General features: G+C 52.6%; 1 protein-coding gene across 2 annotated transcripts; it reads left to right on the forward strand.

Moving 5' to 3' along the window:
- The first annotated feature begins 1,772 nt into the window (after positions 1–1,772).
- Cpa5 (carboxypeptidase A5) lies at positions 1,773–20,053 on the forward strand. 2 transcript variants are annotated; one of them, XM_021641323.2, is made up of 11 exons: positions 1,773–1,888; positions 2,945–3,026; positions 3,945–4,079; positions 12,448–12,546; positions 13,800–13,901; positions 15,314–15,415; positions 15,716–15,826; positions 16,399–16,489; positions 18,972–19,171; positions 19,430–19,514; positions 19,793–20,053. In XM_021641323.2, exons 1-11 carry the CDS (start codon positions 1,773–1,775, stop codon positions 19,978–19,980), a joined length of 1,311 nt encoding a protein of 436 aa, XP_021496998.1. In that variant the 3' UTR covers positions 19,981–20,053. The 2 variants fall into 2 exon arrangements, with proteins under 2 accessions (XP_021496998.1, XP_021496999.1); XM_021641324.2 differs by lacking the exon at positions 19,430–19,514 and having other exon boundaries at positions 18,972–19,180; positions 19,799–20,053.
- The last annotated feature ends 5,661 nt before the right edge of the window (positions 20,054–25,714 follow it).

A 25,714-nucleotide genomic window follows, 5' to 3' on the forward strand; every position in this document is an offset into this window, starting at 1 on the left:
CAGCCGTTTGCGGGACTCAGAGGGTGGGTGAATGCCCATTGAGCTCTCATGTCCCAGATGACAGACATTCCCCACGCTGGATTAATTAATAAGAACAAAACAAGAGTTTCTCAGGCATGTCAAGGGGTCAGCCGACTGTCTTCCTGGATGAGGTGGGGGTGGAACGCTTCCATTATCGTGGAGAGTTCTATTGGAAGTGCTGCCGTAGAATTCTCCAGAATTCCTAAAGGCTCCTCTTTCTCTCTCCCTGCCCTCACTCTCACCCTAATTCTCTCTCTCTCCCTCTCTTTCCAGCTTTCTCCCATTCCTAAACCAAGCACAGGGATAGCTGTCTCATTGTTAGTGGCTTAAAATGATGCTTTTGAACAAGGGGACCCTGGGTGCTTTCGGTGACTAGAGCCACTCCCTCTTCCTTTGGAATTTCTGAGCCATTATTGACCAGCTCTTTCTTTTATTCTCGTGGCTGCTAAAGCTGTACAATTGCTTTCTTTTCTAGGTCCTTAAGCCCTTTGCTAATGTTACTTTCTGAGCGTTTCCAAAGCTGGGGTTCTAGGAGAGTTTGGCCCGTCTGAACAGTTGACCCATGAAATGATGGAGTAGGGCGGGCAGGGCAGAGGGCGGGGCCAGCTATCAATAGAAGAGTGACCCTCTCTACACACATGGCCAGCTAATTGGCCATTGTGGGAAAGCATGGGTGGGGGAGGGGCTGCTGAGAATCTCCAGTGACAGTTAAGTGGCCTTTGTGGACAGAACAACTCGCTGAATCTTGGCTCAGGCTCTTCCTACCTCTTTGAGGTTTTCTATTACATTCACCCTGTGACACTCAGGCCCCATCTTTTGCTCCACTCTCTCAAGATGGCGCCGCTGTGTGCTGGCCTCTGCTTTATTACTGCTATTCCCGATCCTAAGGAGGCCGTGTAGTGCTTTGGTGGGACCGAGAGATGGACGCTGCTGTCTGCTGAGAGAACCATACAAATGACTGTCACGGCCCTCACGCCCTGCAGAAATGCCTCCACTACCCTCAGTAGAGCGGTAACTACCTGACGGCGGAGCCGAGGGGTCTTGGCTGAGCGCCTTCTCCTGTACAATAGCGATTTCCTTTGCTCTGCTCCCCCCCCCCATCTTCCCTGTTGCAACAGGAGTACAGTACGAGTTCACGCTTCAAAATAATAAGACACTGTGTGTCACAGGCTCCAAGGCAGTCCGTCCAGGTTGCCTCATCTAATACCCCAGGCCTCCTGGGAGGTAGGGAGGGAACACATTCTTACCACCCCCAGCTGGCGAGTTAGCTCTCTGAGGTCAGGCCGGGTCAAAGGCCCCGGTTCTTTTACAGAGGGCCTGAGCACCCCAGCTCCCTGCCTCGCAGCCTCCTGTGACAGCCCAATGGTGGCAACCCTGATCTGCGTAAGGGGTATATGCCCCAGTGACGGTGTGAGCGGGCAGGAAGGAAGGAGAGCAGGAGAGCGCTTGTACAGACAGCCTAGGGCCCTTAGCTACTGTTCTTTCTCTGGAGATGGAGGGTCCTCCTGAGAAGGTTGGAGCAGGGAACTTCCTCCCCACCCTAGACAGAGAGGAAGGGTCTTGTCTTCCTTTTCCCACTTCCCAGGAAAGGAGGGAGAGGGTGGCCTGGCTTCCAAGGCCTGGCATGTGGGTGCCGTATGCCAGGCCCCTTAGAGCCTCCTGTCTACGCTAAGGCCTGGCCTGCCTGCCCTTAGGCCTAGGCCATGCCCAAGCTGGAGGAAAGCTCTTCAAGCTTGCCTGGAGAAAGAAGCATGCAGGGCACCCTAGGAGGAGCACTGGGCCCTGGGCTGTCCCCTGTGGTCAGACGGACACTTCTGGTCTGCACCTTCTTCCTGGCTGTAGTTTGGAGCCAAATGAATTTCACTGGGTGAGTGGCTGCCATGTGGGGGTGGGGTGGGAGACTGGCTGGAGGAGACCTGAATGCCCTGAGTGTGTGTGTGTGTCTGCCTGCCTGCCTGTCTGTCTATCTTGTCAGTCCTCCTGAGTGGGACCAGACAAAAGCTTTAGCTCTCTTCTAGAACCCACCTCAGATTCCTTGGTCTCTCACCCATCCTCCAGGGCAGACATCTTGGCTTTGTAATTATTCCCTCCAAATCCAGAAGCTCAGGGTTCAGTGTTCAGGGCCCTGAGAGGATCCCTAAAATAGAGACTAGTTGGGAAGACGAAAAGGATCCGAAGAAGTGGGAGGGGACAAGAGAGGAGAGCGAGAAGGGGCAAATAGTATCAAAATACATTATATGCATGCATGAAAAAGTCACAATGAAACTGTTATTAATTAGTACACCAGTAAAACAAACAAATTAAAAAAAAACCAAAACTCCTAAAATTGCAAGCAACAGATTTTATGGATGCTCTTCTTTAGGGCTGAAGGTTTAAAGTTCTCCTCAAATGCTTGAGGAAATAGTAACCCTGATTAGGTCTTCATGCCCACAGTAGAGGTGCTATGATCCTTTTTGAGCACCAGCAGGTTCAAGCGCCCACAGCAGGCCTTCCAATGTCCCAGAAGGCAGCTCTACAGACGCTCAGCAAGGAAGAGACACAGCTTAGCAACGGAGTCCTGTCCCAGGCCCAGAACCACACAGGCTGAGCACCAGCACCATCCCAGACACAGGCGCTCCCAGCGTGGCGCTCACAATATGGCCTCCAGCCCACTGTATCCTGCCTGCCCAGATGGAAGGGAAGAAGCAGAGCAGCCTGCCTCAGGGGTGGGATCATCTGATCTCCCCTTCCCCTGGCTTCAGCACATGGAGCCATCGTTGCTTCTCCAGCCCTGTTTAACCCGTCCCTCTGTCCCTCCTACGCTTCACCCTCTGGCTCAGCTCTTCTGTCCCAGTCACCCTCTTCTCCATGCTGCCTCTTTTCTATCCACCTGGCACTCTGGGAGGCCTCCCTAGCTCTCTTCACTCTCCCTGTGTTTCCCCAGAGACCAGGTTCTTCGAATCCTGGCCAAAAATGAGAAGCAGCTGTCACTTCTGAGGGATCTGGAGGGCCTGAAGCCCCAGAAGGTGAGGCTTGCTCCTGCCACAGTGCCCGCACCTCAGCTTGTTTTCTCCCCTGACTCCTTTCTTCCTGAGGTCTCCAACACTTAGAATCTGGGCAACTCCAGTGTGGCTTCTCTGCCATCTGCTAGGGACGTGTCCCGTGATGTTGGGTGGCCTCTGTATGCTGGGATTCCTCTAGCTTTCCCTCTGTCCTGGGTGGGGCGGGGGAGGGATGAGGAGCACACTCTGAAAACAGCTGCAACGTCCTGACACCGTGGGAAAGCACAGATGTCGCGGTGCCACGCGGCGCGGGCCTGCTCACGTCTGCCTTCCAGTTGGAATGGCTTCACTTGGCAAATGTATTGTATTTGGGCCTGTGTCTGTCAGCCTGGTGTCTGTTTCCAAGAACATTTGTCCTCTACAAGTTTTTGCAATGGAAAACATTTTCTGTGGCAGTTATAGCAGAGCGCTTTTGTCTGAGGGTTTGCCGAACAGCTTTTCCCGGATGTGGCCCAGAGATCGTGCTGCTCTTTCTACGAGTGTCCCTATCAATGAGGGAGTGTCTCCATCTTTACAAATCTATAGGCCGACATAAGGCACGGGCTCCGGGTTTGCCTCTTCTCAGGTGACTAGAAGTGATGCCCCTCTGCCTTTTGACCTGGGTTCGTGTCCAGCTAATGTCCCAGGTGTCACGTGTAGGGACTCTCAGGCTCTGTGGCTCCAGATTCAATGAGTGAGGCTAGGAGGCAAAGGTAACTAGGAAATGGGATGGCACCTCGGTGAGGACGGGATTTATTCCTGTGTGTACCCCAGGATTTGTGTTTAGTGGAACTGGACCCCTCTGGGGTGGAAGAGGAACCTGGTTCTGCCCCAGGGTGCCTGCCGAGTGTGTGAGGCCAGGCAGCAAGCACAGCCAGGTTTCCTCCTCCTTTCTGTGAGCAGGTGGACTTCTGGCGTGGCCCGGCCAGACCCAGTCTCCCTGTGGACATGAGGGTCCCCTTCTCTGAGCTGCGTGACGTCAAAGAGTATCTGAAGGCTCATGGCCTCGCTTACACGGTCATGATAAAGGACATCCAGGTGAGTTCCAGCCCTGGTCACAGCGAGTTTCCCGCTTTCCATTTTCCTTTTTGGTCGGTTCATGCCACGGAGGGGGGAAAAACCGACAACAAAAACAACACAAACCAAATAAAACCAGCCTCAGGGTAAGGGCAGACATCTTGCTCGCCCATCCTGTGAGGATGGTACAGAAGAGATTAAGTTGTACGTTTCCGGGCTTGGGGATGTAGCTCAGTTTGGTAGAGTATGGGTAGAGTATTTGCTTAGTGTGTGTGAGTCCCTGAGTTCAGCGCTTGGCTCTGTGTAGAGCAAGACATAAAACTGGGCATTGTGGCACACATCTGTAACCCTGTACTTGGGAGGTTAAAGCACTAAGTTCAAAGTCATGCTGAGCTGTGTGGTGAGTTCAAGGCCAGCCTAGGGTACCTGATGGACTGTCTCAAAACAAAAGGCAAAGGAGAAGGCACACATGAACACACTCAGAACCAAACCAAACTAAATAGAACATGAAAAATGTACATTTCTAAGAGAAAATTGAAGTCTTGGACAGAGTTTCCTCATGGAGGCAGAGAGAGAGTGTGGCAACTGTGGACATGGCCTCTTCTGGAAGGCTAGGCAGCTACCAGCAAAGCATGAGGGAAAATGGAGGCAGAAGGGGACAGCTCCGGCCCTTCCCAGACACCCCTGCTGACCCTTCTGCTTCTCCAGCGGCCCCTCCCGTCCGTTAGGTCTTAGACATACAGTGCCAGAGGGGTCCTGTGGGGGAAGGGAGCACACAGAACCCGCTGTGCTTTGCCTTCTGAGAACCTCCCAGAGGGGGTTCTTCCATCTGCTGGGGGTTATGGCAGACCCTGGTTAAAGCAGAGAGTGGCCTCTAAAGTCCCCCTCAAGTCCACATCTTCCACTGTCTTTTCTGAGCACTATGGAAACTGGTTTCTTCTGCCCTGTGTTAAAGGACACCCCAAAGACCCTGCCAGGTCTGGGGAGGTGGCTCAGTTGGTGAAGTGCTCGGTACTCAAACAGGAAGACCTGAGATCGCCAGCAGCCACATCAAGCACAGCTGCCTTGTAATGCCAGTGCTGGGGTGCTGGGGTGGAGAAAGAGGGATCCTGGAGGTTCTGGCTAGCCAGTCTGCAATCAGAGAACGAACAGGTGCAGGGAGAAACCTTGTCTGAAGAAATAAGGTGGAAAGTGATTGAGGAAGACATTGACTCCTGGCCCTTATGTGTATTGTATGACAGAGAGATACAGAGACAGAGACAGACAGACAGACAGAGACACATACACACAGATACACACAGAGACAGAGAGAAAAGAGAGGGCAGAGAGAAGAGAGAGAGAGGAGATGGGGATAAAGAGAGAGGAGGGGGAGAGAGGACAGAAAGAGAGGAGAGAGTGAGTAGAGAGGGGGATAGAGGAGAGGAAGAGAGAGGAGAGGAAGAAAGAGGAAAGACAGGAGAGGAGGAGAGGAAGAGAGAGGAGAGAGGGGAGAGAGGAGAGAGGGGGAGAGAGGAGAGAAGAGGGAGGAGAGAGGGGACAGAGGAGAGAGGGGAGAAAGGAGAGAGGAGAGAGGGGGAGAGAGGAGAGAGAAGAGAGAGGAGAGAGGAGAGGAGAGGAAGAAAGAGGAGAGAGGGGGAGAGAGGAGAGAGAGAGGAGAGAAAGGAGAGGAAGAGAGGAGAGGGGGAGAGAGAGAGGAGAGGAAGAAAGAGGAGAGAGGGAGAGAGGAGAGAGGAGAGGAGAGAGAAGAGAGAGAGAGAGGAGAGGAGAGGGGGAGAGAGGAGAGGAGAGAGAGGAGAGATGGGGAGAGAGGAGGTATTGGTAGCACAGCCTCCTTCCCTAACAGGTCTTTGGGTACCACTCAGATGCTCAGGCTCCCAGGCTGCATCTTTGTGCAGATTCTGTTGTTGTCCATATACCTGTAGAATTGCATCCACAGAGATTCATCCCTAAACACAGTGCTCCGCACTAATCTCCTCTAAGGGCTCAGAGTGTGGGAACACGGAGCCTCCCAGCGCGCACACACTTGACACCGCATGCCAAGGGATCAACGCATTAGGCAGCATTCCTTTCCCAGGCCAGCACAGGGCTGGGGCACTGGGTCCATTCAAAGTCCTTTATCCCTCGTCAGACACATCTGTTTCTCGCTCAACACGAGGGGGTGGGATGTTTCTCTAATTAAATCCCCACAAACAGAAATGGGGAAGCTCGCACGGACAAAAGAGGCTGCCACATCAAAGAGCAGAACCGGGTTCTCAGTTTTAGCCCATGCCTCTATTTTGAAGTTCCCGTTTCCCTGCTTGTGCTGCACCAGCCCCGGGAACCCAGCAGCATCTGGCAAACACAAGCCTCAACAAAGTTTGCTGATTTCTGCACGTCAGGGGCATCCTGTGGGTCACTCCTAGCTGCCCTCCTGGGTCCCTCCAAGAGAGAGCATCTCCTGAGCTCCTGGGGGACTGGTTCTCCTTCCCAGGAAAAAGCCCTCAGCTTGCTGCTCTAACCTCTGCAAAGCAAATGTCAAGCTGGGACGGCCATCCCTGAGGTCATTCTGTGGGCTAGGAGGGCACCTGGTTGATTTGTGGTGGCAGCGGGGAGGGGTTGCAGGCCTCAGGAGCACGGACAGCTGGGAGGGCTTTGCACACCCAGGCTGATAGGCTCAGCTCTCACTGGCAGCGCCCTCACTGGCAGCGCCCTCACTGGCTGGCAGTACCCTCACTGGCAGTGCCCTCACTGGCAGTGCCCTCACTGGCTGGCAGTACCCCTCACTGGCTGGCAGTACCCCTCACTGGCTGGCAGTACCCCTCACTGGCTGGCAGTACCCCTCACTGGCAGTACCCCTCACTGGCTGGCAGTACCCCTCACTGGCTGGCAGTAGCCCTCACTGGCTGGCAGTACCCCTCACTGGCAGTACCCCTCACTGGCTGGCAGTACCCCTCACTGGCTGGCAGTACCCCTTCAGTGCGTCTTGAATGAGGGCAGTGTGTCCAGGCTGGGCATGTGCAGGGGTCCTCAGTCATGTATTGGTCTCCTCCAGATTCAGTTGCATTTCTCTTGCCCATCTGGCCTTGGTTAGGCCTGAATAAGTGCTAGCTGAATTAATGTATACGTGAAGGTGAGGGAAGGGAGATCCGCGAGGGTCAGGCACAGCCGATCCCAGAAAACCTGGCTGGTGGTTTTGATTTTTGTGCAGAGACTGGGAAGAACTTTGAGGAGGGGACCTGTTTCCTCCCTTCTCCTCTGCTCCGGGAGTGCTTAGAAAGGCAGGTCCACTTACCCCACGTGCAGAGACACATGCATGCCTACTGTGTGCTGAGCACTGGGCAAGGCACTTGGAAACTCAGAAACTCTAAAGAGAAACAAATTCACCATAGTCAGGGCGGTATCAGGGGAGCGGGAGGGGTGGGCGGGAAGGAGGGGAGAGGTGGGTGATTACAGTGGAGTGGCTGAGTGCCCTGATGGAGCACACACAGGTTGCTATGGGAGCGGATACCAGAGGCACTGCACGTCCCGCTCTGTGAAGCAGTAATTACCCATGCGTGCGTGCTGACAGGAAGGGGGGCCTGAGGGAGGAGGCCCCCACCCGGATTTAATGATGGGACCGGGCCCCATTGTAAAGGGTATCTCCTGCCCAGTGAGGTGGGCGGAGGGGAGGCTTAGGACAATCTTTTACACCGCCACATTTGCATTTCAGAAACCACTCTTACTGAGGCTGTGTTGAGCCAGGGACAGGGCCCCGGAGACTGACAGGCAGGAGGGTGGTTGGGAAATTGCAGTGGGCCAGGCAAGAAATTATCTGATTCTGAGGGTGCTTGATTTGCATTTAATTTTTCTTCACCTCTTCATTCTTTTCAGTCCTTCCGTGTTTTTTTTTCCTCCCTGGGATGAGTCACTACGGAAAGGCTTCACTTGAGCAATCAGCGCTTCGGATTTTAATGGCTTTTTTCTGATTACAAAATTAATAAATATTCATGTTAGATAATTTGGAAAAGAGGGGAAAAGCACAAGAAGAAAACAAAAATCACCCACGCTTCTGGCCATCCAGAGAGGAGTACGATTTAGCAGAACCCTGGCTGCAGGGCTTGTCCACACAGGCATGCAGTGGGCAGTTACTGAGCCTGTCTGGAGAAAAGCCCCCATCCCACCTCTTCCATCTCTAGCTACTGCCGGTCTTGCTTCCTTCTAGAACATAACTAGAAATACTGACCGTTTGTCCTGCCCACCTCCATCATCCGCTTTAGCAGGCTGTCTGCTCCGCACTTCACCAAAAAGGGCCTGAACAAAAGCACAGGGCACACTCAGTCCAGTTTGTTTCTGACTGCACATGGTTCCTGGGGCAGATCGGGGAGTCTCTCCTCTGGCCTCCTAACTGTCCTGTCCCCAGCTCTCCTAGCTTCCTGGTTGCTCTGTCCACCAGTGTTCCTGTGTGCAGGAAAACTCAGATTGCTCTCTGCATGTAGGTCCAGGCCAACAGAGCTACCCCCCCTGCCTCCACAGGAGACCCCTTTGTCTCCAGCTGGGGTCTTCCTGGACTCTCGGGCCTTCTGTAGTTTGTGCTGTCTGTCTGAGGGTTCCTGCAAGCTCTACAGGCACAAAGCAGATACCCCAAGGCTGTATCTGCTCTTTGGCAGCTTCTGTAGCATCTGGGAGCTCAGGGGCCTTCTGGGTACAAAGCTGCAGAGTCATTCTGGATCCTTCTCAAAGCCTCCACCCAGCCTCCCACAGACCCCTCAGAATCTCCAGATGTACCCCAAGCAGCCACTGTGGGCTGGCATCACTTTCACTGGCAGGTGTGTGTGTGTGACTGTCCCACAGAGTTCAAGATCCTTCTGCTTTAGCCGCCTCCATGAGCACTGGGATCACAGAGGGCTCTGTTCCAGGAACTGTCTCCTCACTTCCCTATCATCCATTCTCAAAGCAGCAGCTGGATGAGTCCTTTACAGAATATATTAATCCAATTATGTTCAGCCCGAAAATGAGTTGACACTCAATAGTTGGGGCCGGGCACCCCACCTCTCTGGAGATGAGGCCAGGAGGTGTTAAGCCCAGGTTGGCTATTCATCAATAAATAAATTAATAAATAAGTGCATGCTGGCAGGAAGGAAGGCAGGCAGGAAGGCAGGCAGGCCAGCTCTGCAGGAGCTTCTTTCCAGCTCAGAACAAATGCAAAGTTCTGGAAAAGAGTGGGGCTCCACTGGAGCCCGCCCCGCCCCAGGCCATCCCCCGCTCTAGTGCTCTGTGCCTGCAGTCTTTGATGTTCTGAGAACCTGCCTGATACATTTCTGCCTCTGGGCCCTTGTCTGTATTCACCTCTCAAGGCCTTTGTACCTGTTGGTGCCCTCCCTGGAATGCTGTTCTTCGGTATCTTCGTGGCCTGTTTGCTCACTGCTTTCAAAATCTCGGCCTAGGTCAGCTTTCATCTTCTCCCGGTCATTACCCTCCTCCTCCCAGCTAAAGTCAGTGATAACTGTGTGCCAGCCGGATCCTAGGACAGCGCCCCAGAGCACACGCAAAGCATATGATAGAATGACCCTCACTGTAGAGGGAGAAGGCAGAGCCCAGGCTGGAGACAGCATCAGTGCCTCTGAGACGGCCTGACCCACCTAACAAGTCAGCAGTCAAGATGGTTGCTTGTGCGTGGCGCTTTAACTCAATGGCCTGAGGGTGCAGCTATAACTGCTGAGGGGCTCCACATCAGGCTGGCAGCCCCTCCCATAAATGGTGCTTACATAGCAAACATTAGGCCTAGAAGAGAACCGGGGAGAATCAGGAGAATCGCTTGCGGAGAGCACACAGCTTCCCATGGGGAGCTGAGTCTCTGGCGCTCCCCCGGTTGGAGGAGGCTGCAAGGTCCGGCATGCTTCAGGCTCAGCTCCACCTCTGGGGTCCTGGAGCTGCTGCTGTCCTCACCAACAGTGCTGTTTTTCCGCTCAAGGCCCTCTTCCTCATCCCTGCAATGATGAATTCAGGGCTTGTGGGTGTCAGCCACGGCCTCTAGGGAGGCCAACGGCTGACTCCTGAGCTTCTCATTCAAATCTTTTTCTCCCTGAGGAACCCGACAGGGTTGTTCAGCATCCCAAGCTCCTTCCCTCAGCCCCGGAAGGGAGCAGACAGCTGTGCACTTCTTAGGTCGGGGCAGATTAACATTCCTGGAAATGAGGCCTGGGGGCGAGGGCTGAAGGTTCCCAGCTTCTAGGAGGGTGTCCTATCCGTTCCTGGGGCTGGGAGGGTGTTTGGAAAGACATTTTCAGTTTGACGCCAACCTCCTGTTTCCCTCCAACCTGATTTCTGGAACAAAGGCTGTGCTCCGCAGAGCTGTTTCCTGTGGGTGTCCCTGCCATGGGGAAGAACTGAGCCATCTAGAACTTTCTTCCCCAGTTCTCCATCATCTAGCCCCAGCTCTAGCCCTACGACAGCCTGGGCCATTAGTGCTCTTGACATAACGTCATTCTGGTGGGTGCAGAGCAGCCGGCTTGGACCCAGTTGTCAGCCTGCTAACAGCTGCTCATCACAGCTGGCTGAACCAGCCCTCAGTGACAGACACACATTGGTCACGGTGGGCTGGTGAGATTTAGGTGGATTTCCTGGGAAGGAGCCGCATTCCTTTTGTGAGAGCTTCCCAGGGTAGAACTTGGGAGTGGCTCCCAAGGACAGAGACTCCCAAGGACAGGGCCTGAGCTAGAAAAAACACGGCAATTATAATTATTGGACATGTAGTTGGTGCCGAGACACGGAGTCACTTGAGCCCCAGACATTGATTTCCAGCCTCATTTTAGAATCTATAATCTATGAACCTGAGGGCTGTGGACAGGTGGACCAGGCCCTCAGGGAGGAATGTGTTACTGGACAGCGGGCTCCTGCATGGCGGCAGCTGGGACTCTCTGTTCCCCAGCCCCGGGAACAGAGGAGCCCGCATCGGGCACTTCACAGTAGCCATTAAGGCTCCAGCTCAGCTATTATTTATTCACTTAAAAGTCCTCGATCACTGAAGTAACAGAAGCAAGCTGCCAAAACATGAAAAGAAAGTACGGGGGAGAAAATGTTCAAAGTTCTAATCTTATTTGAACAGGCACCATTAACATTTTGTTATATTTTTAGCATTTTAAGTCTTGTTTTCCTGTGCTTGAGAATACTTGATTTTCAGTACTTGAGAAAACTTTTTAATTGCAAGCAATGACAGAGTTCTCAGCCGTTAACATCTTGCAGACTTCTGTTTCCTCTCCTTATATTTATTTATCTATATGGGCACACAACTAAGCATATCTCTGTGTGAATGTTGTTGGGGCTAGACTGGAGTTCCTGAGGGCTTGAGGAATCCAATGCTGGGAACCAGAAGATCTGGCTTCTATCTCATCTCTGCCACTTCTTAGCTTTGCCCTCAGGAGCTGTCACCTCTCCAATCTGTTTTATCTCTAAAACACCACAAGCTAATTCCTTCCCTGGAATCTGGTCATCTGACCAGATCAAGTGGGAGAGGACATGAGGATAAAGGCACTGGTCTCCAAATAAGGCAATGTCCAAACTGTGACCGGAGCTTCAGCAGAGGGCCCTCCGTGTTGGTGAGGACCTCTTGACATCCTGGGGGGTGGGGGGGAACTTGGGTCCTTCCCACTGAATCATCAGTGTTAGCCCTGAGGTGCCTTAGGTCAGGACTGGCCTGTCCCACACTTACCTATGCTGGGAAAAGTGTCCCAACAGTAACTTCAGCAGTGGGTAGTCTGAGCGGCCCGTAGTCACCTCCACTCAGGCACTTGCCTGCCCTTCCTTCCATGGTCAGTGGGAAGGGTTACGTGAAGGCTGAATGCCAGAGCAAAGCAGCTCTCAAGGGCGTTGGGTCTGCTCAGGGTCTGTGTTTGGCTAACACGGTGAGAATATTGACACGTTCATCATGATCTGGTTGTCTTTGTCCATATCTGGCTTTCTGAATGGCTTGAATACCGGTTGTCTAGGCTACTTCCTGGGAAAAAGAGTTGATTTTGGGAGTCAGAGCAGTCATCTGCTCCCTCAGGGTGGTCAGTATCCACGGTTCAGTATTCTAAAGTACAAAAATAACCCTGGCAAGAACCTTTGAGCATCTTCCTTAGCACACCTTCTAATCTGCTGCTACATTTTACCCTTCGAGGCAGCGCAGTGACTGCTGCCCTAACCCTCAGGCTGAGGAACAAAGGCCAGAGCAGGTCCACAGTGCGCTAGGAGCAGAGCACTCCAAAATCTGTCTCTCCAGACCGGCTCATCCTGTGCTCACGGGGCAACGCTAGCATGGATGCCGCCATGAAGAGCTGCCCCTCAACCACATACCCTTCCATTGGGGAGCACCTGACGTTTGCTCCCCTGTGCCAGCGCTGCAGGCCCAGCCCTCTTCTGCCCTTCCAGTGAGGCTCTTCCTATCTGCCAGGTGCTGCTGGATGAAGAGAGGGACACCATGGCAAGGTCCCGCAGGCTGGAACGCGGCACCAATAGCTTCAGCTACTCTTCTTATCACACTCTGGAGGAGGTAGGCCCTCCCTGGGTTAGCTCCAGACCCTGATGGTTCCAAAGCTTTGGCATCTCCAAGAGTAGGCAGAGAGCAGAGAAGGGTTCTAAGGCTGAGTCTGTAGCCATGTGAAGTACAGAGAACACACGTGAGGTAAAGGGAGCTTTGGTGGCAGACAGCCTAAAGGTGTCCGGAGGCAGCTGGAGGGGACTCCAGCTCAGAAGTATGCCTAAGCAGGCTCAGGGCCCAAGAAATGGTTCTGAGGGTGGTGCCCTGAGACCTACTATAGGCCAGAACAAAGTCCATTCCCTGACTGGTGATTCCTTGACCTCCTTGTGACCAGTCCTGGCATTCTGTGACCCCAGCTGTGGATCCTTGAAGGTGTGAGTGGCGGCAATCCAGGCTCTAGGAAGTCATGAATGTAGAAATGTATAGTTGCTTTTACTTGGAGAAAATGTGTGATCATAATGACAGCCAGCTAGGGCATAGTGACAGCAGTGGTCACTGTTTAAGGGAGAACTTACAGAAACCCAAGGAATAGGCCTCATTTGCCTGTTAAAGACATGACATTAGTAATATTGTCTACTCTGTCACTCTTCTCTTAAAAGACCTGTAGTGGAGAATCCATTTTCTTTCTAATGTTTATTCACTGATATATATATTAAAGGACAAGAAAATGAACTAATATAGACTGTCACTGTTATTGATGTCAGCAATAAATAAGACACTACCTTTCCCTTCAAGATGCTGAGTTTAGAAGGAGAGAAAAAGGTATAAAGCAGCACCATAGTTTGAGAGATCTGTCAAATGGCTAAAATGGGCCACATGTGGACTGAAGGAAGAGAATGACTTTTCACCAGAGAGGTCCGGGCAGGGCGCATCTAGGAAGTTGTTATTGTTATCATTATCATTTTTATTTCAGACAGGTCTTCCTCTGTAGCCCAGGCTGGCTTGAATTGCTGATCCCCTTGCCTCTGGCTGCTGAGGACTGGGATTACAGACATGTGGGGCCACAGCAGATCATGGGATTTGAGGGTGCTCAATGCATGTTCTCTCCAGTGAAGGCGTAGCTCTGTGTGTGTGTGTGAGGAGCCTGGCGTTCTGGCCAGCCCACGAGTTCTAAGTGTATCTTGAGGGTTTGTGATCTTGATCTGTGTTCTTTAGAGTCCCAGGGGAAGTAGGAAGCAGTAAGGAAGTGGGTGAACACTGTCCATTGACCGGGACACACCCGTCCCCCGTTTAACGCCAGTCTGAGAAGTCTCCTTTGCTTTCAGATATATAGTTGGATGGACAACTTTGTAGCTGAACATTCTAATCTCGTCTCCAAAATTCGAATTGGCAACAGCTTTGAAAACCGGCCAATTCTTGTCCTGAAGGTAAGAGCACACTGAATCAGGCAGCGACTAGAGTGGCCGTCTTTGCCGTAGACTGAGCTCCTGGGCACGTGGCTGGGTGCACATTTCTGGGTGGGGAAGATGTGCGTGTGCTGTACTTCAGATCTGTGGGCTTCGTGGCTTCAGAAAGTCACCCTTGTAGGTATGGACAGGGGACAGTGACCTAAGGAGACAGGGCTGAGGAGCGGAAGTTGTCCCCTGAGTGCCAGGTGGGTGTGGGTGAGTCAGCACCCTTCCTGTTGCCAAACTTGCTCTACCTGCTAAGTGAGAACAGAGGGGCACATAGGGTTCACCTGACGATGCGGAGGCCATCTGGCCTAGGCAGCTTTGGAGAAACCTTCTAGCCCGTCACGGGGGCCACACAGCTTGAACAAAAGTGGCCCCTGTAGTGCCCTTGCTTGTTCTTGATGGAAGCGGGATGGGCAGCACAGTCCCCAGAAAAGACTCAGCCCCTAGTCTGAGCTCCCATGGGGGAACCATTGACACCAGCTGTCAGGGAGGGTAGGTGCTGAGGGGCCCCCAGGACCTGGTAGATGCTTCTGAACAGCCACATGGCCTTACTCAACTCTGCCTTGACCAAACTTGCTTCTGCTTTGGTGTCTAGGCAGGCATGACTGCATCTCTCTCTGAGAGGACCTTTGTAAGTGCCTGGAGCCCATCCCATGCCCACTTCCTAAAATAACGACTGAGACATTATTATTTATGAATAAACGCCTAGGCCATCAGCGTTGGCTTGTTCCCTGACTTTTAACTTAAATTACCTGTTTATTCTAGCCTAGGTGTGCCACAGGAGAGGCTGGTTACCTCTTCTCAGTTTCATATGTCTGTCCTTCTCAGCGTGCCCACCGAGTCCTCCCACCCCTCACTCCACCCCAGAGCTACCCTCTGCGGGATCTCTCAGCTGTGTACTTCCTCCCTCAGCTAACAGACCACTAGCTTTTTGTTGACAGGTGACGCTTCCATACAGATCCAGGAGATTCCTCTACAGACCCTGCTCCTCAAAATGTGGCTTTGCACATCAGGGCCCTCCTCCTCCTCCTCCTCAGGGCCCTGAAAGCACATATATTACAAATGCACACTTTAACACCCCTCCCTAGACTCACTGCACGTAGCCTGAGTATTCATTAAAACTCCCACCAGACACATGCGCCCGTCACGTTTGAGATGGCCCAAGTGGTAAGACACTTCCGGTCTTGGGAAGTTCTTGTCTTCCAAACAGAACTGTGAAGCGAAGGCGGCAGGGCGTGTTCGTACCTCGTAGAGCTGCATGTGTGGGCCAGCATGTCCTTCTTGGCTCTGGCTAAGTGCTCTTGCATACAGACAGTTCCAGACAGCACGGGACAGCGCTATGGCTGTTTGGTCACACCTCTGTTTGTGGTCTGGTTTCCCCCCAGTTCAGCACGGGCGGCTCAAATCGCACAGCCGTCTGGATCGACACCGGGATTCACTCCCGGGAGTGGATCACTCACGCCACTGGCATCTGGCTCTCAAACAAGGTCAGCTGGGCCTGAGGGGCAGCACCCGGGACAGGACGGGGGGACTCAGTTCCTTCAAGTTTCAGGGTTCTCCCCTGCCCCCCATCCTCTGAAACATTATTACCACGTGCTCTAGCCGGATACAAATGGGGGCTCAGGCTCCCCCTGCCTTCCAGCTGTTTAACTAAGCTTCTGGTTCTGTGTGGGACGTGTTTGATGACCCAATGCCACCTCTTCCCGTACCCACTGGCTGTGTTAGAGGCCTACTGCCCCTCTGGGAAGTATCTGGCAAGGGCTGCCTCCTGTCACCCTCTCTTGCAGATTGTCAGTTCATACAGCAAAGACCATGTCTTGAAAAAAATATTGAATTACATGGATATTTTCGTAGAGGTTGTCACCAACCCTGATGGCTTTGCTTTTACCCATACCATGGTAAGGACAACTGGGCACCCCTGATGGTGGTCATCTGGAGTGTGTGCTGGGCAGGGAAATGGCATGGCAGCCCCTGGAGCTGGCTAGGGTCTTTCTGCAGAGAACCTGGCTGGCTAAAAGAGGGCGTTGAGCTCTTAAAGCTTTGAAATTAGAGACAGGCAGGGTGGTGCACATTTTCAATCCCAGCACTCAGGCGGCAGAGGCAGGCGGATCTCTGTGAGTTCAAGGCCAGCCTGGTCTACAGAGTGAGTCCAGGCCAGCCAAGGCTACACAGAGAACCTGTTTCAGAAGAAGAAAACAAACAAACAAGCAATAACACCACCCTCCCAACAGGCTGCCCATGCTCAAGAGAGCTTCTGTTGCAAGCTACCGTTAGCTCTCCCAAACCTTCACGTGGACTGCCGCAGACCTAATTTGCACAGGGTCTGGCCCCACTCTCTGTCAACCCATTCGGTCCCTGGAGGCTCCTTCCTGCCCCGCTAGGACCCCTCTTCCTTTCATGGGTGGGTGCCATCTGTGCCATCCCTGGGAGTGGGCCCAGTTAACGAGGCGCCCGGCCTGGGCTTTCTCAGAATCGTCTCTGGCGAAAAAACAAGTCCAGTCAACCCGGCATCTCCTGCATTGGTGTGGACCTCAACAGGAACTGGAAGACAGGCTTCGGAGGTATGTTGGCCGGGCCGGGCCAGAGGGGCCCCTGGGGGCTGCTCTCCCCACCAGCAGGGCGTGCTGACTCCTACATTGGGAGGCACGGGCGACATCGCTGGCTAATATCTCTGCGTCGTCACTAGGGTCAGGTGACACATAGCTAAGACTGACTGCAGGACGTAGGTGAAGGTGCACACGTGATCTGTGGATCCCACGCTAAGCCTTTGTTAGGGAACCATCAGCTACTAAAATGAAGGCATATTGCAAGTATCAAATGCTGAGCATGGCAGGGCTATGCTATGCCTGGCTAGCTTGGCAGCTTTCTCCTGAGTTCCTTGGTGATCTTTTCTGATCCCCCCCTCTCTCTCACACAGACTAGAAAGGGAAACCAAGTCTTCTAGAATGTCCAGGGGGAATATCTGGATCGCAGCAAAGCAGCGATTTTATGGGTGGGATTCCAGGACCAGTCAGGATAGTCACGGATAGCGCCCAGCCCTCAGGCCCGGCTGTGGTGTCCATATCCCACAGTGGAGAGAAGGCTCCCCAAGGGAGACCGAGCCACTGCTGTTAACAAAGATTCAGAAGTTGGTGGCCAACTGATGCTACAACATTCCAGATGGAGGTGTCTATGGTGCTGTAAATGTGGCTTCCTGAAGTTTGTTCACGATGAAAAATATGGACATTTCTAAAAGATGGAGAACAAAGCCCCCAGGTCATGCGGTAACGGCTGCCTGAGGGTCAGGGTCTGTGTAAGCACAGCACCGTGACTGTGTGAAATTAGACGTGTGCCTCCAAACTGAGCAGGGTTGGCCTAGGTGGGAAAGCACGGTCCCAAACCTGGCAGCACTCACATATACTGAGGAGCCCCAGTTAGGAGATAGATAAACTCTGTCTTAAAGAAGATAACATTTGTGGGTCTCTCTGTGAACAAATAGGTAAATTAAAAAAAAAATCTGTAGCTACACAGTGTAGAAAACAGTTTATGGGGGTGTGTGGAGCCCAAAGAGGTGGAAGAGCTCCCATAATTCCACTACTCAAAGATTAGTGCTTTAATAATTGACCACGCACCCTCCAAGCTTTCCCCTTGCTACAAATTACATCTTTTAGAGGAGGGAAAATAAACAGCTAATGCATCCATTAGCAGGTAGGTGTGAGGTGGCAGGCTCAGAGAGCCTTGGCTGTGCAGAGAGGCAGGCAGCTAATTCCCATTTGGTCAGGGGCAGATTGGTTTATTCTGCTTAGCTCAAATCAGAACTAATGGCCTGAAATGTTTCTCCATATTTGGGCAAAGTCACCTGGCTGTTGGCAGGGGACCTGCTCTCTCCTCTCCCTGCTGGCTCTCCCCCTTCCCTGCTCTCTCTCCCCCCTCCCTGCTCTCCCCCTCTCCCTGCTCTCCCCTTCTCCCTGCTCTCCACCTTCCCTGCTCTTTCTCCTCCTCCTTGCTCTCTCTCCCCGCTTCCCACAAATCCTGGCTGCCCTGTGTAGCTCTACAGGACATGGATCTGGGGGAAGGAAGCGAGTGGACAAAGCATCAAAGAGAAGCAACAAAGTCAACTAACTGAAAAATGGAAGCCAGTGCTGGGGGTGGAGCTGAGAAATAGGGCACTTACCACACAGGAACGCACACACATGCATTCAGCATGCACACATGTGGGTACACACGCATGCACACACAGTACACACCAGCATGTACATGCATGTACACACGCATGCACACACACTCACACCATTCCTCTCTGCCCTCTCCCCCAAGTATTCCCCGAGAAGAGTTCTCAAAGCCTCTTCTGTGATTCTCAGACTAGGCCACACAACTCTGGATCCATTCTGTCTCCCCAGTCCACAGTCGTTGGAGCTCCTAGGGCTATGGCTGCCTTTGAGCCCCTGACCAACCACGGGCCCTGGGAGAGCAATCGAAGGCCTGCTGCTCAGGAGGGAGGCTGGGATTAGGGGAGGGCTGGGGGCCCCCCGGCAAACCCACAGAGCTGCCGAGGTGGTGCAGTCTCCATGCTGCCGTGTGAGGTGAAGGGCCACAGCAGGAGCCGCACAGCTAACCCACACGGCTAACCAGAGTTTGTCTTGCTCTAAGGGCGGAAGTGAGTGGCTGGCCCTCACGGAGAACAGTGGCGGAGGGAGCCTCGCTGCTTCGTCCACAGGTTCTGCTTCAGCCACACAGACAAATGCAGAATCACCCCCTTTCCTCTCTTTCTTTTGATCTGTGGTCTCTATTGGCCATTCTCCAGGACTCACTCTGTAGACCAGGCTGGCCTTGAACTCAAGGAGATCTGTCTGCCTCTGCCTCTGCTGAAATTAAAGACTTGCACTCAAGTCTAGCCACCTTTTCCCTTAACAGCCTCAGAACAGAAATGACCCATCATTCCTGCTCACATTTTCACTGGCTGGAGGCAGTCACATGACCTTGACCAACTTGCGAAAGGAGCTTGGGAGACGTAGAGGTGCTCTGTGGACACTGACCCTCTGGGTGGTCTTATTTTCCTTTCAGGAAATGGTTCTAACAGAAACCCTTGCTCAGAGACTTACCGAGGGCCCTCTCCTCAGTCAGAGCCAGAGGTGGCTGCGATCGTGAACTTCATCACAGGCCGCGGGAACTTCAAAGTTCTGGTCTCCATCCACAGCTACTCTCAGATGGTCATGTACCCTTATGGCCATTCTCTGGAGCCTGTGCCTAACCATGAGGAGCTGGTAAGATGGGTGGGTAGAGTGTAGGAACGGGAAAGGCCTCTCTAGGAAAGTCCATCTGCTTCCCCCAGGTGGCTCAGACTTTGACTCCCACCCATGACAGCGAGGCTCAGTAGAGCTGGTCTCATGTGTGATCAAGTTCAAAGTGGAGGAATTGTCCTATCTCCACGGCCGGCTTCCAGGGCTCCCAAAGCCCTGCTGCCCGCCAGCTGTGGCATGGGCAGGGCTGGGTCAGCTTTTCCTCTCTGGCTGTGTTTGCAGTTCCATCTTGCCAAGGACGCCGTGAAGGCTCTGTACAAGGTGCACGGGATCCAGTACATATTTGGCAGCATCAGCACCACCCTCTGTGAGTGAGCGGTCTGTGGGGAGAGGGGTCCCCGGCAGCTGCTCCTCTGCAGCAGCCTGGTGTCTGGCCTAGCACTAAGGCTCCTGTGGTGGAAGGTTTGAAGTCTATCAGCCTAGTTCTACAATGGGGAAAATGGCTGGGGGGTAGGCAGGGTAGGGCCCAGGGTGAGGTGTGAGGCAGGAAGCTTGAGGCCACCGGCTCCAGGCTGGTTGCAGGCCCACTGTCTACTCCTTCCACACCTCCTTCCTCCCTCCCTGGGGACTTTTGGCCCTTTTCAGACGCAGCCAGCGGGATTACAGTGGACTGGGCTTATGACAGCGGCATCAAGTATGCCTTCAGCTTCGAGCTCCGGGACACCGGGCAATACGGCTTCCTGCTGCCAGCCTCACAGATTGTTCCCACGGCCCAGGAGACATGGATGGCCATACGGACCATCCTGAAACACGCCCTGACTCACCCCTATTAGCCACGCTCCGAAGCCAGAGCAGAGGGGCTCACCTCTTCCCCCAAGGCCTGGACTCCCCCTGAAGCCCAATTAAGCAGCCTTCCCCTCATCCCTGTTGGACTCTTAGAGAATAGAAGCAAGTTTGAACAGACCTCGCTGCCTCCAGCGCTAGCTGCTGCGCCTGGGCTCAGCGTCACAGGGGCAGAGGGCAGTCGGGCACCTGTCAGGGCAGCGTCACGTGTCTGGGATGCCTCCCCACACCCACCGCCCGGGAATATGAGGCCTGAGCTCTGGCGTTCTCGGTCTGTGCTCACATGCCTGGGAACAACTGAAACACCATCGTTTCAGCAGTTTCTGATTTTTTCATATAGTCAAGAGGGGACCAGGTTTGACTGAAACAACAGAACGGCCAGTAGTGAGATTTCTGTGCCCCTTTTCCTCCATCTTTCTCTCAAGAGAGGGTGGAGGTCATGTTCAAGGTTCTTACCCAAAGGCTGTGCCACCCTCATGTCAGAATCCGAGCAAGTCCCTGCAGTGTAACCGTCAAGCAGATACTCCAGGTCAGGCGTGTACAGAGAAAAGGGCACCACTGTGGGGTCCCAATGAGGTGTGTTCCCCAGAACCCGACAGTGGAGCAGGGACCGAGGGCCCGCTGTTATGTCTGAGAAGCAAGAAATCAATTAAGGCTGGAAGTGTTTGTGGAACTCTGAGGCAGAAACACTAGTTTAAGAATGAACACGTGTGTGTGTGTGTGTGTGTGTGTGTGTGTGTGTGTGTGTGTATTCTGGATACCCATAAGCCAGTTCCTGAGCATCACAGAGAATGGAAGCAGAAAGCTAAAGGGAAAAAGCGCCTTCCATGCAGCCTGCAAAAAGAGAAACACTAGGTGGAAGAGGGTGATTTTAGATGCTCAAACCCATATTCACAAGGGCCCGTGGTCACTGTGACACCTACACAGTACAGAAGGGGCCGGGCTGATGCTAGAGGCAGATATAGCTGCAGCTATTGAGGATTCTGAGAGAGAGGGAGAGGGAGAGGGAGGGAGAGATAGGCAGGGAGAGGGGGAGGGGGAGAGAGAGACAGGTAGACAAAGAGAGGGAGAGAGAGAGGAAGAGAGAGAGGGAGAGGCAGTGAGAGGGAGAGGGGGGAGAGGAAGAGAGAGAGAGACAGAGAGGGAGAGAGATTGAGATGGAGAGAGAGGGAAGGTGAGAGGGAGAGAGACAGAGGGAGGGGGAGAGAGGGAGAGAGAGAACGAATCTGTAGGTGAAAGACTGAAAGACAAGGCCATGGGCTATTCAGCCTCTAACATATTGACATACTGGCCATTAGCTGGACATGCAGAGGGCCAGCTGTGGAAGCCCCGAGAAAGTCAGGTTCCTTAACTCCTAAAGAACCTGGATTATCTGCAGGGGAAGAGGCAGCAATGGAGGAGGACAGGACATTCTGAGGTGTTTTTATTTTTAAAGCTGGAAGTAGCTTAATGGAGCTGGAATTTCCAACCTGAAGTTTTCTGTTAGTGGAAATAGAGAGTCACAGGCTTCAATATATAAACCATAGATAAATAAACTGAGCTCTCCTGCGCACCAGGGCCTCAGTGGCCTCTACACATGTATTTTCATTTCATCCTCACGGGAGGGCATATTACTGGTATTAATAAGCTCATTTTTAAATTAAAAAAAAAATTTTGAGACAGAATCTTACACTGTGGCTGAAGCCAGCCTGGAACGCATTGATGTGTTTCTGGCTGGCCTTGAACTTGTTGCAATTCTCCTGCCTCCGCCTCTGGTGAACTATCATGCCTGGCTCAATAAGCTCATTTTTAAAACAAGGGATGCTATTTCAGAGCATTTAAAAAGCCTCCCGAGGCCACACAGAGCTTGGTCTGTGCAAGCCTGAAACTTGTGTCACCATTTGCCTGAGTGGGCCACCTACATCGGAAGCTGCGGAGACCTGTTTATCCTAGAGGCTAGGAGTCTATCCTCACAGGGAACCAGCACTTCTGGGGCAGGGCAGGTGGCTCCCAGGAGCTGCAGCAGCGCGGTCCTGGACTGTGGGCTGGTTGGCTTTCTAAAAATGTGGTCTGAAGTCCTTTCCGAGAGCTGACTGTGGGCCAAGCACAGTTGCCAGTGCATTGTAGGATTCAGCACATTGCTTCCTCTTAACTGTCTTAGGTGGAACCGATAGTGACTATTTTTGAAGAGAAGGCTCAGACAGCCATGGCTGCAGGGCACACAGAACAGTGAGGCAGGGTTCGACTGGCCTTCAAGGTCTGTAGCTCGTGTTCAAACCCTGAAGCTGCCTCATACTCAGCCCCCCAGATAAAGATGCCGGGAACCGGTTTTCACAGCCAGGTTGGCAAGAGCTCCTGTGTAGGGCACAGCCCCACAAAAACCGGGAATGACATTGATGGGTATGCGGGTGGAGGTACTTGGATTGTGTGTACGTGTGTGTGTGTGTTTGGTTTTTGATTTTTTGAACAGGGTCTCCCTGTGTAGACCTGGCTGTCCTGAAACTATATAGACCAGGCTGGCCTTGAACTCACAGAGATCTGCCTGCCTCCCTGCTTGTATGGATGTGGCCCATTCTCAAAACAAAACAAAAGAAAAGAAAACCCCAAACCAAAACCCCAAACCAACCAAACAAAAACTTCAGTGATTTAAAATCCCACCCAAGGCCACATGACCAGTCCATCTGCCTCTCCCCGATCATTGTGTCCCTCTCAGCACCCCCCCCCCCCAGCTCCTCCCACTAGGGATCTATCACGAGTTGCTTCTCTCTGGAACATTCTTTCCCCTAGAGCTTCCTTTAACATTTCCTCACATTTCCTAGGACTATCCATTGGCCATAGATCACTGTCTCCCATAATCTTCCCTTCCAAGGCCTCCTTTATCTCCTTTGAAGCAATTTTCATTAGTAACTAATTGACTTTGTTTTTCTCGGAGGCAGGCACTGTGTCTGGGGTGTTTGCTCTCCCCTAGCTCCTGGCAGTGCCTGTTGAAGACACTCTGAGATTTGTGGCAGGCGGCCACTCCTCAGCCATACATGCTGCTGTGTGTGACAGAAACTCACTGTGGCCAGAACAGGTGGGCTTACAAGGGCGCTCCCAGGAGGTTCTGTGCTTGTTCTGACGCGCTGGCGACCCATCCCTTTCTGATACGTTTTGTCATTCTGCTACACAGACATGTGTGTTATAGCAGTGGGGAAACAGCCAAAGGAATGCACATTGAGCAGAGGCCATACTATGTTTCTCCGCAGGCCTTCAGCCACCACACACCCAGGCCTCAGGTGGCAGGGCCTATTCGCTCAGTCTACAAAGGAAAAACAGATCAGGCACAAGAAAAAGAGATGTGGTAAAGACAAGATTTTGGGCATGGGATGATGTTCAGTGGTGGGAGTATTTGCTCAGCACGTTTGAGGCCCCAAGTTCAATCCTCAGCACGTCCAGAAGCAAGCCACCTCTCTGAGATAGAGCGGCGCGTCTACTGCTGACCTCTAAACTTCTAACTGAAGACACAGGGCCGTGATGGCTGCCTTTTGTCAACGGATAAACGTCATGACAGGGCGCCTCACAGGAGACTTTATCTGCGAGGAGTCTGGACGCAGGTTAAGCATGGCAGCAGGGGGCTAGACAGGAAACTGAGGGAATCAAGCGCAAACGCAGAGCAGAGAGAAACAACCAGAGTGGGGAGACACCCAAGGTCCAGGCTCCATCTCCCGAGGCTCTGCAGGCGTCCTATGCACCACCACCTGCGGGGGGGCCCAGTGTTCAAATATATGAGCCTGGGGAGGACATTTCTCATCCAGACCACCACAGGCACATTCTAAAATGGCAAAAACCAAAGGCTGGCACACGTGGAAACCAGGGCCATGGGTGTTTACATTCCTCAAGGAGTGTGCAGAGTGTGTGTAAATGCCTGTTCTCTGTTTTTACGTTCCTCAAGGAGTGTGCAGTGTGTGTGTAAATGCCTGTTCTCTGTTTTTATTTTCCTCAAGGAGTGTGTAGTGTGTGTGTAAATGCCTGTTCTCTGTTTTTACTTTCCTCAAGGAGTGTGCAGTGTGTGTGTAAATGCCTGTTCTCTGTTTTTACTTTCCTCAAGGAGTGTGCAGTGTGTGTGTAAATGCCTGTTCTCTGTTTTTACTTTCCTCAAGGAGTGTGCAGTGTGTGTGTAAATGCCTGTTCTCTGTTTTTACTTTCCTCAAGGAGTGTGTAGTGTGTGTGTAAATGCCTGTTCTCTGTTTTTGGACACCTGGCACCAGAACAGGTTTGTCTATGCCAGGGTCCCCACAAATGCGTGAGTGGTGTGTTTCATTCCAAAGACTTTACGGTGGGCTAACAGTGACATTAAGTGACCAGAAAAGTTCAGCTCCATTGTCATCTTTTGGGAGCACGGTTGGCTTCAAGGGGAGCACGGCTGGATTCTGACCTCTGTTTTCTAGCTGGCCTGAATTCCAGGCGGGAAGAGCAGGGCGGAAGTGTAAGCTGGTGAGTTGGCTGGTCTGAGGGCTTACATTCCTATCTTATGGCCTGGCGCAGCGCCTCGCGGTGCTGCCCAGCTGTGAGGGAGGCTGGGAACTTGCTCTGTAGCTGGTCCCATCACAGTTTCTAAAGGCAGAGGAGGAAGAGGAGCGGGCGACGGAAAGACACCCAGTGGAGTCTGTGACGGCGTCTGTGGGGGAGGGAGCGTGGGAAGGGCCTCGGAACCAGTCTCCTGTTGTAGTTAACTGAAAATCCATGGAAGTTCCCAGATGTTGTAGCCAACCCCCTTCATGAGGTTATGAAGGTTATGAAGACTAGGGCTCTGCATCCTGAGATCTAGACAGGGCTCACGTGACCCTCACAGCTGAGCAGCCACCACCAGGTCCCCGCAAGCTCGGGAAGGCAATGGCCAAGGCTTAGGTGCATTGACCAGAAGCTCAAAACTTAGAAACGCTAGAACTAGAAAATAGCTTTAAATTTTCTCTTTTTTCATAGGCCTGAAGCGGCCCTCCTCCCATTTTCTAAAGTATGTAAACTGAACAGGACCTTAGATTTTCTACATTTTTTTCCTCTTCCTTTTTCCAACAAGCTGTTCTTTTTAGTTTTTTTTTTTTTTTGTCCTTTTCACCCGTAAAAATTTATGAGCATTTATTTGAAAGCTTTAAAAAATTGGAAAAACTAGAGGAGAAAGGGCGATTATGCCTATGGAAAGCCATAAGAACCACAGCGAATGTACAGTCATTGCTTTCTTAAGAAAACAAACCAGCCCGCCAGTTTGGAATGTGAGCCTGGCCAGAGGCAGAGGCCCAGGGTGAAGGGCAGTCCTTCCTGCTCAGGAGCTCTGCCAGGTGCTGTCAGCGAGAGACAGGAATACAGAGAGAATGACCACAGAAAAGAGCAAAGATTTAAAACACCCCTTTAGAAAAGCAAGAAGATCCGGGCCATCAGAGGCTGCAGGCTGGGCCTTGAAGCGCTTTCAGGCCTGGTAGAACGGATCCTGGAAAGACTTCCTCCAAGAGGAAGGGGCCTGCAGAAGAACAAGCCGGACACTGGCCTCTGGTAGGCCCGACATGGAGCTGTGGAGCGTGTTTCCATTGTCCAACAGCTGTCTTAAAAGCTTGGAGTCTGAGAACCACAGAGGCAAGACAGATGTCCAGATATGTCCTTCAGCACCCTCCCTCCCTACTTCCCCAGGAGAGCTCTGTCACCAGGCTGGTGTCTGAGAGCTAGGCCTGGGGCGGCTTTTGCTCCCAGCGTGGTGTCAGGTGGGGACAGGAG

Source organism: Meriones unguiculatus, chromosome 21 (assembly GCF_030254825.1).
Source record: "Meriones unguiculatus strain TT.TT164.6M chromosome 21, Bangor_MerUng_6.1, whole genome shotgun sequence".
NCBI classification, from domain to species: domain Eukaryota; kingdom Metazoa; phylum Chordata; class Mammalia; order Rodentia; family Muridae; genus Meriones; species Meriones unguiculatus.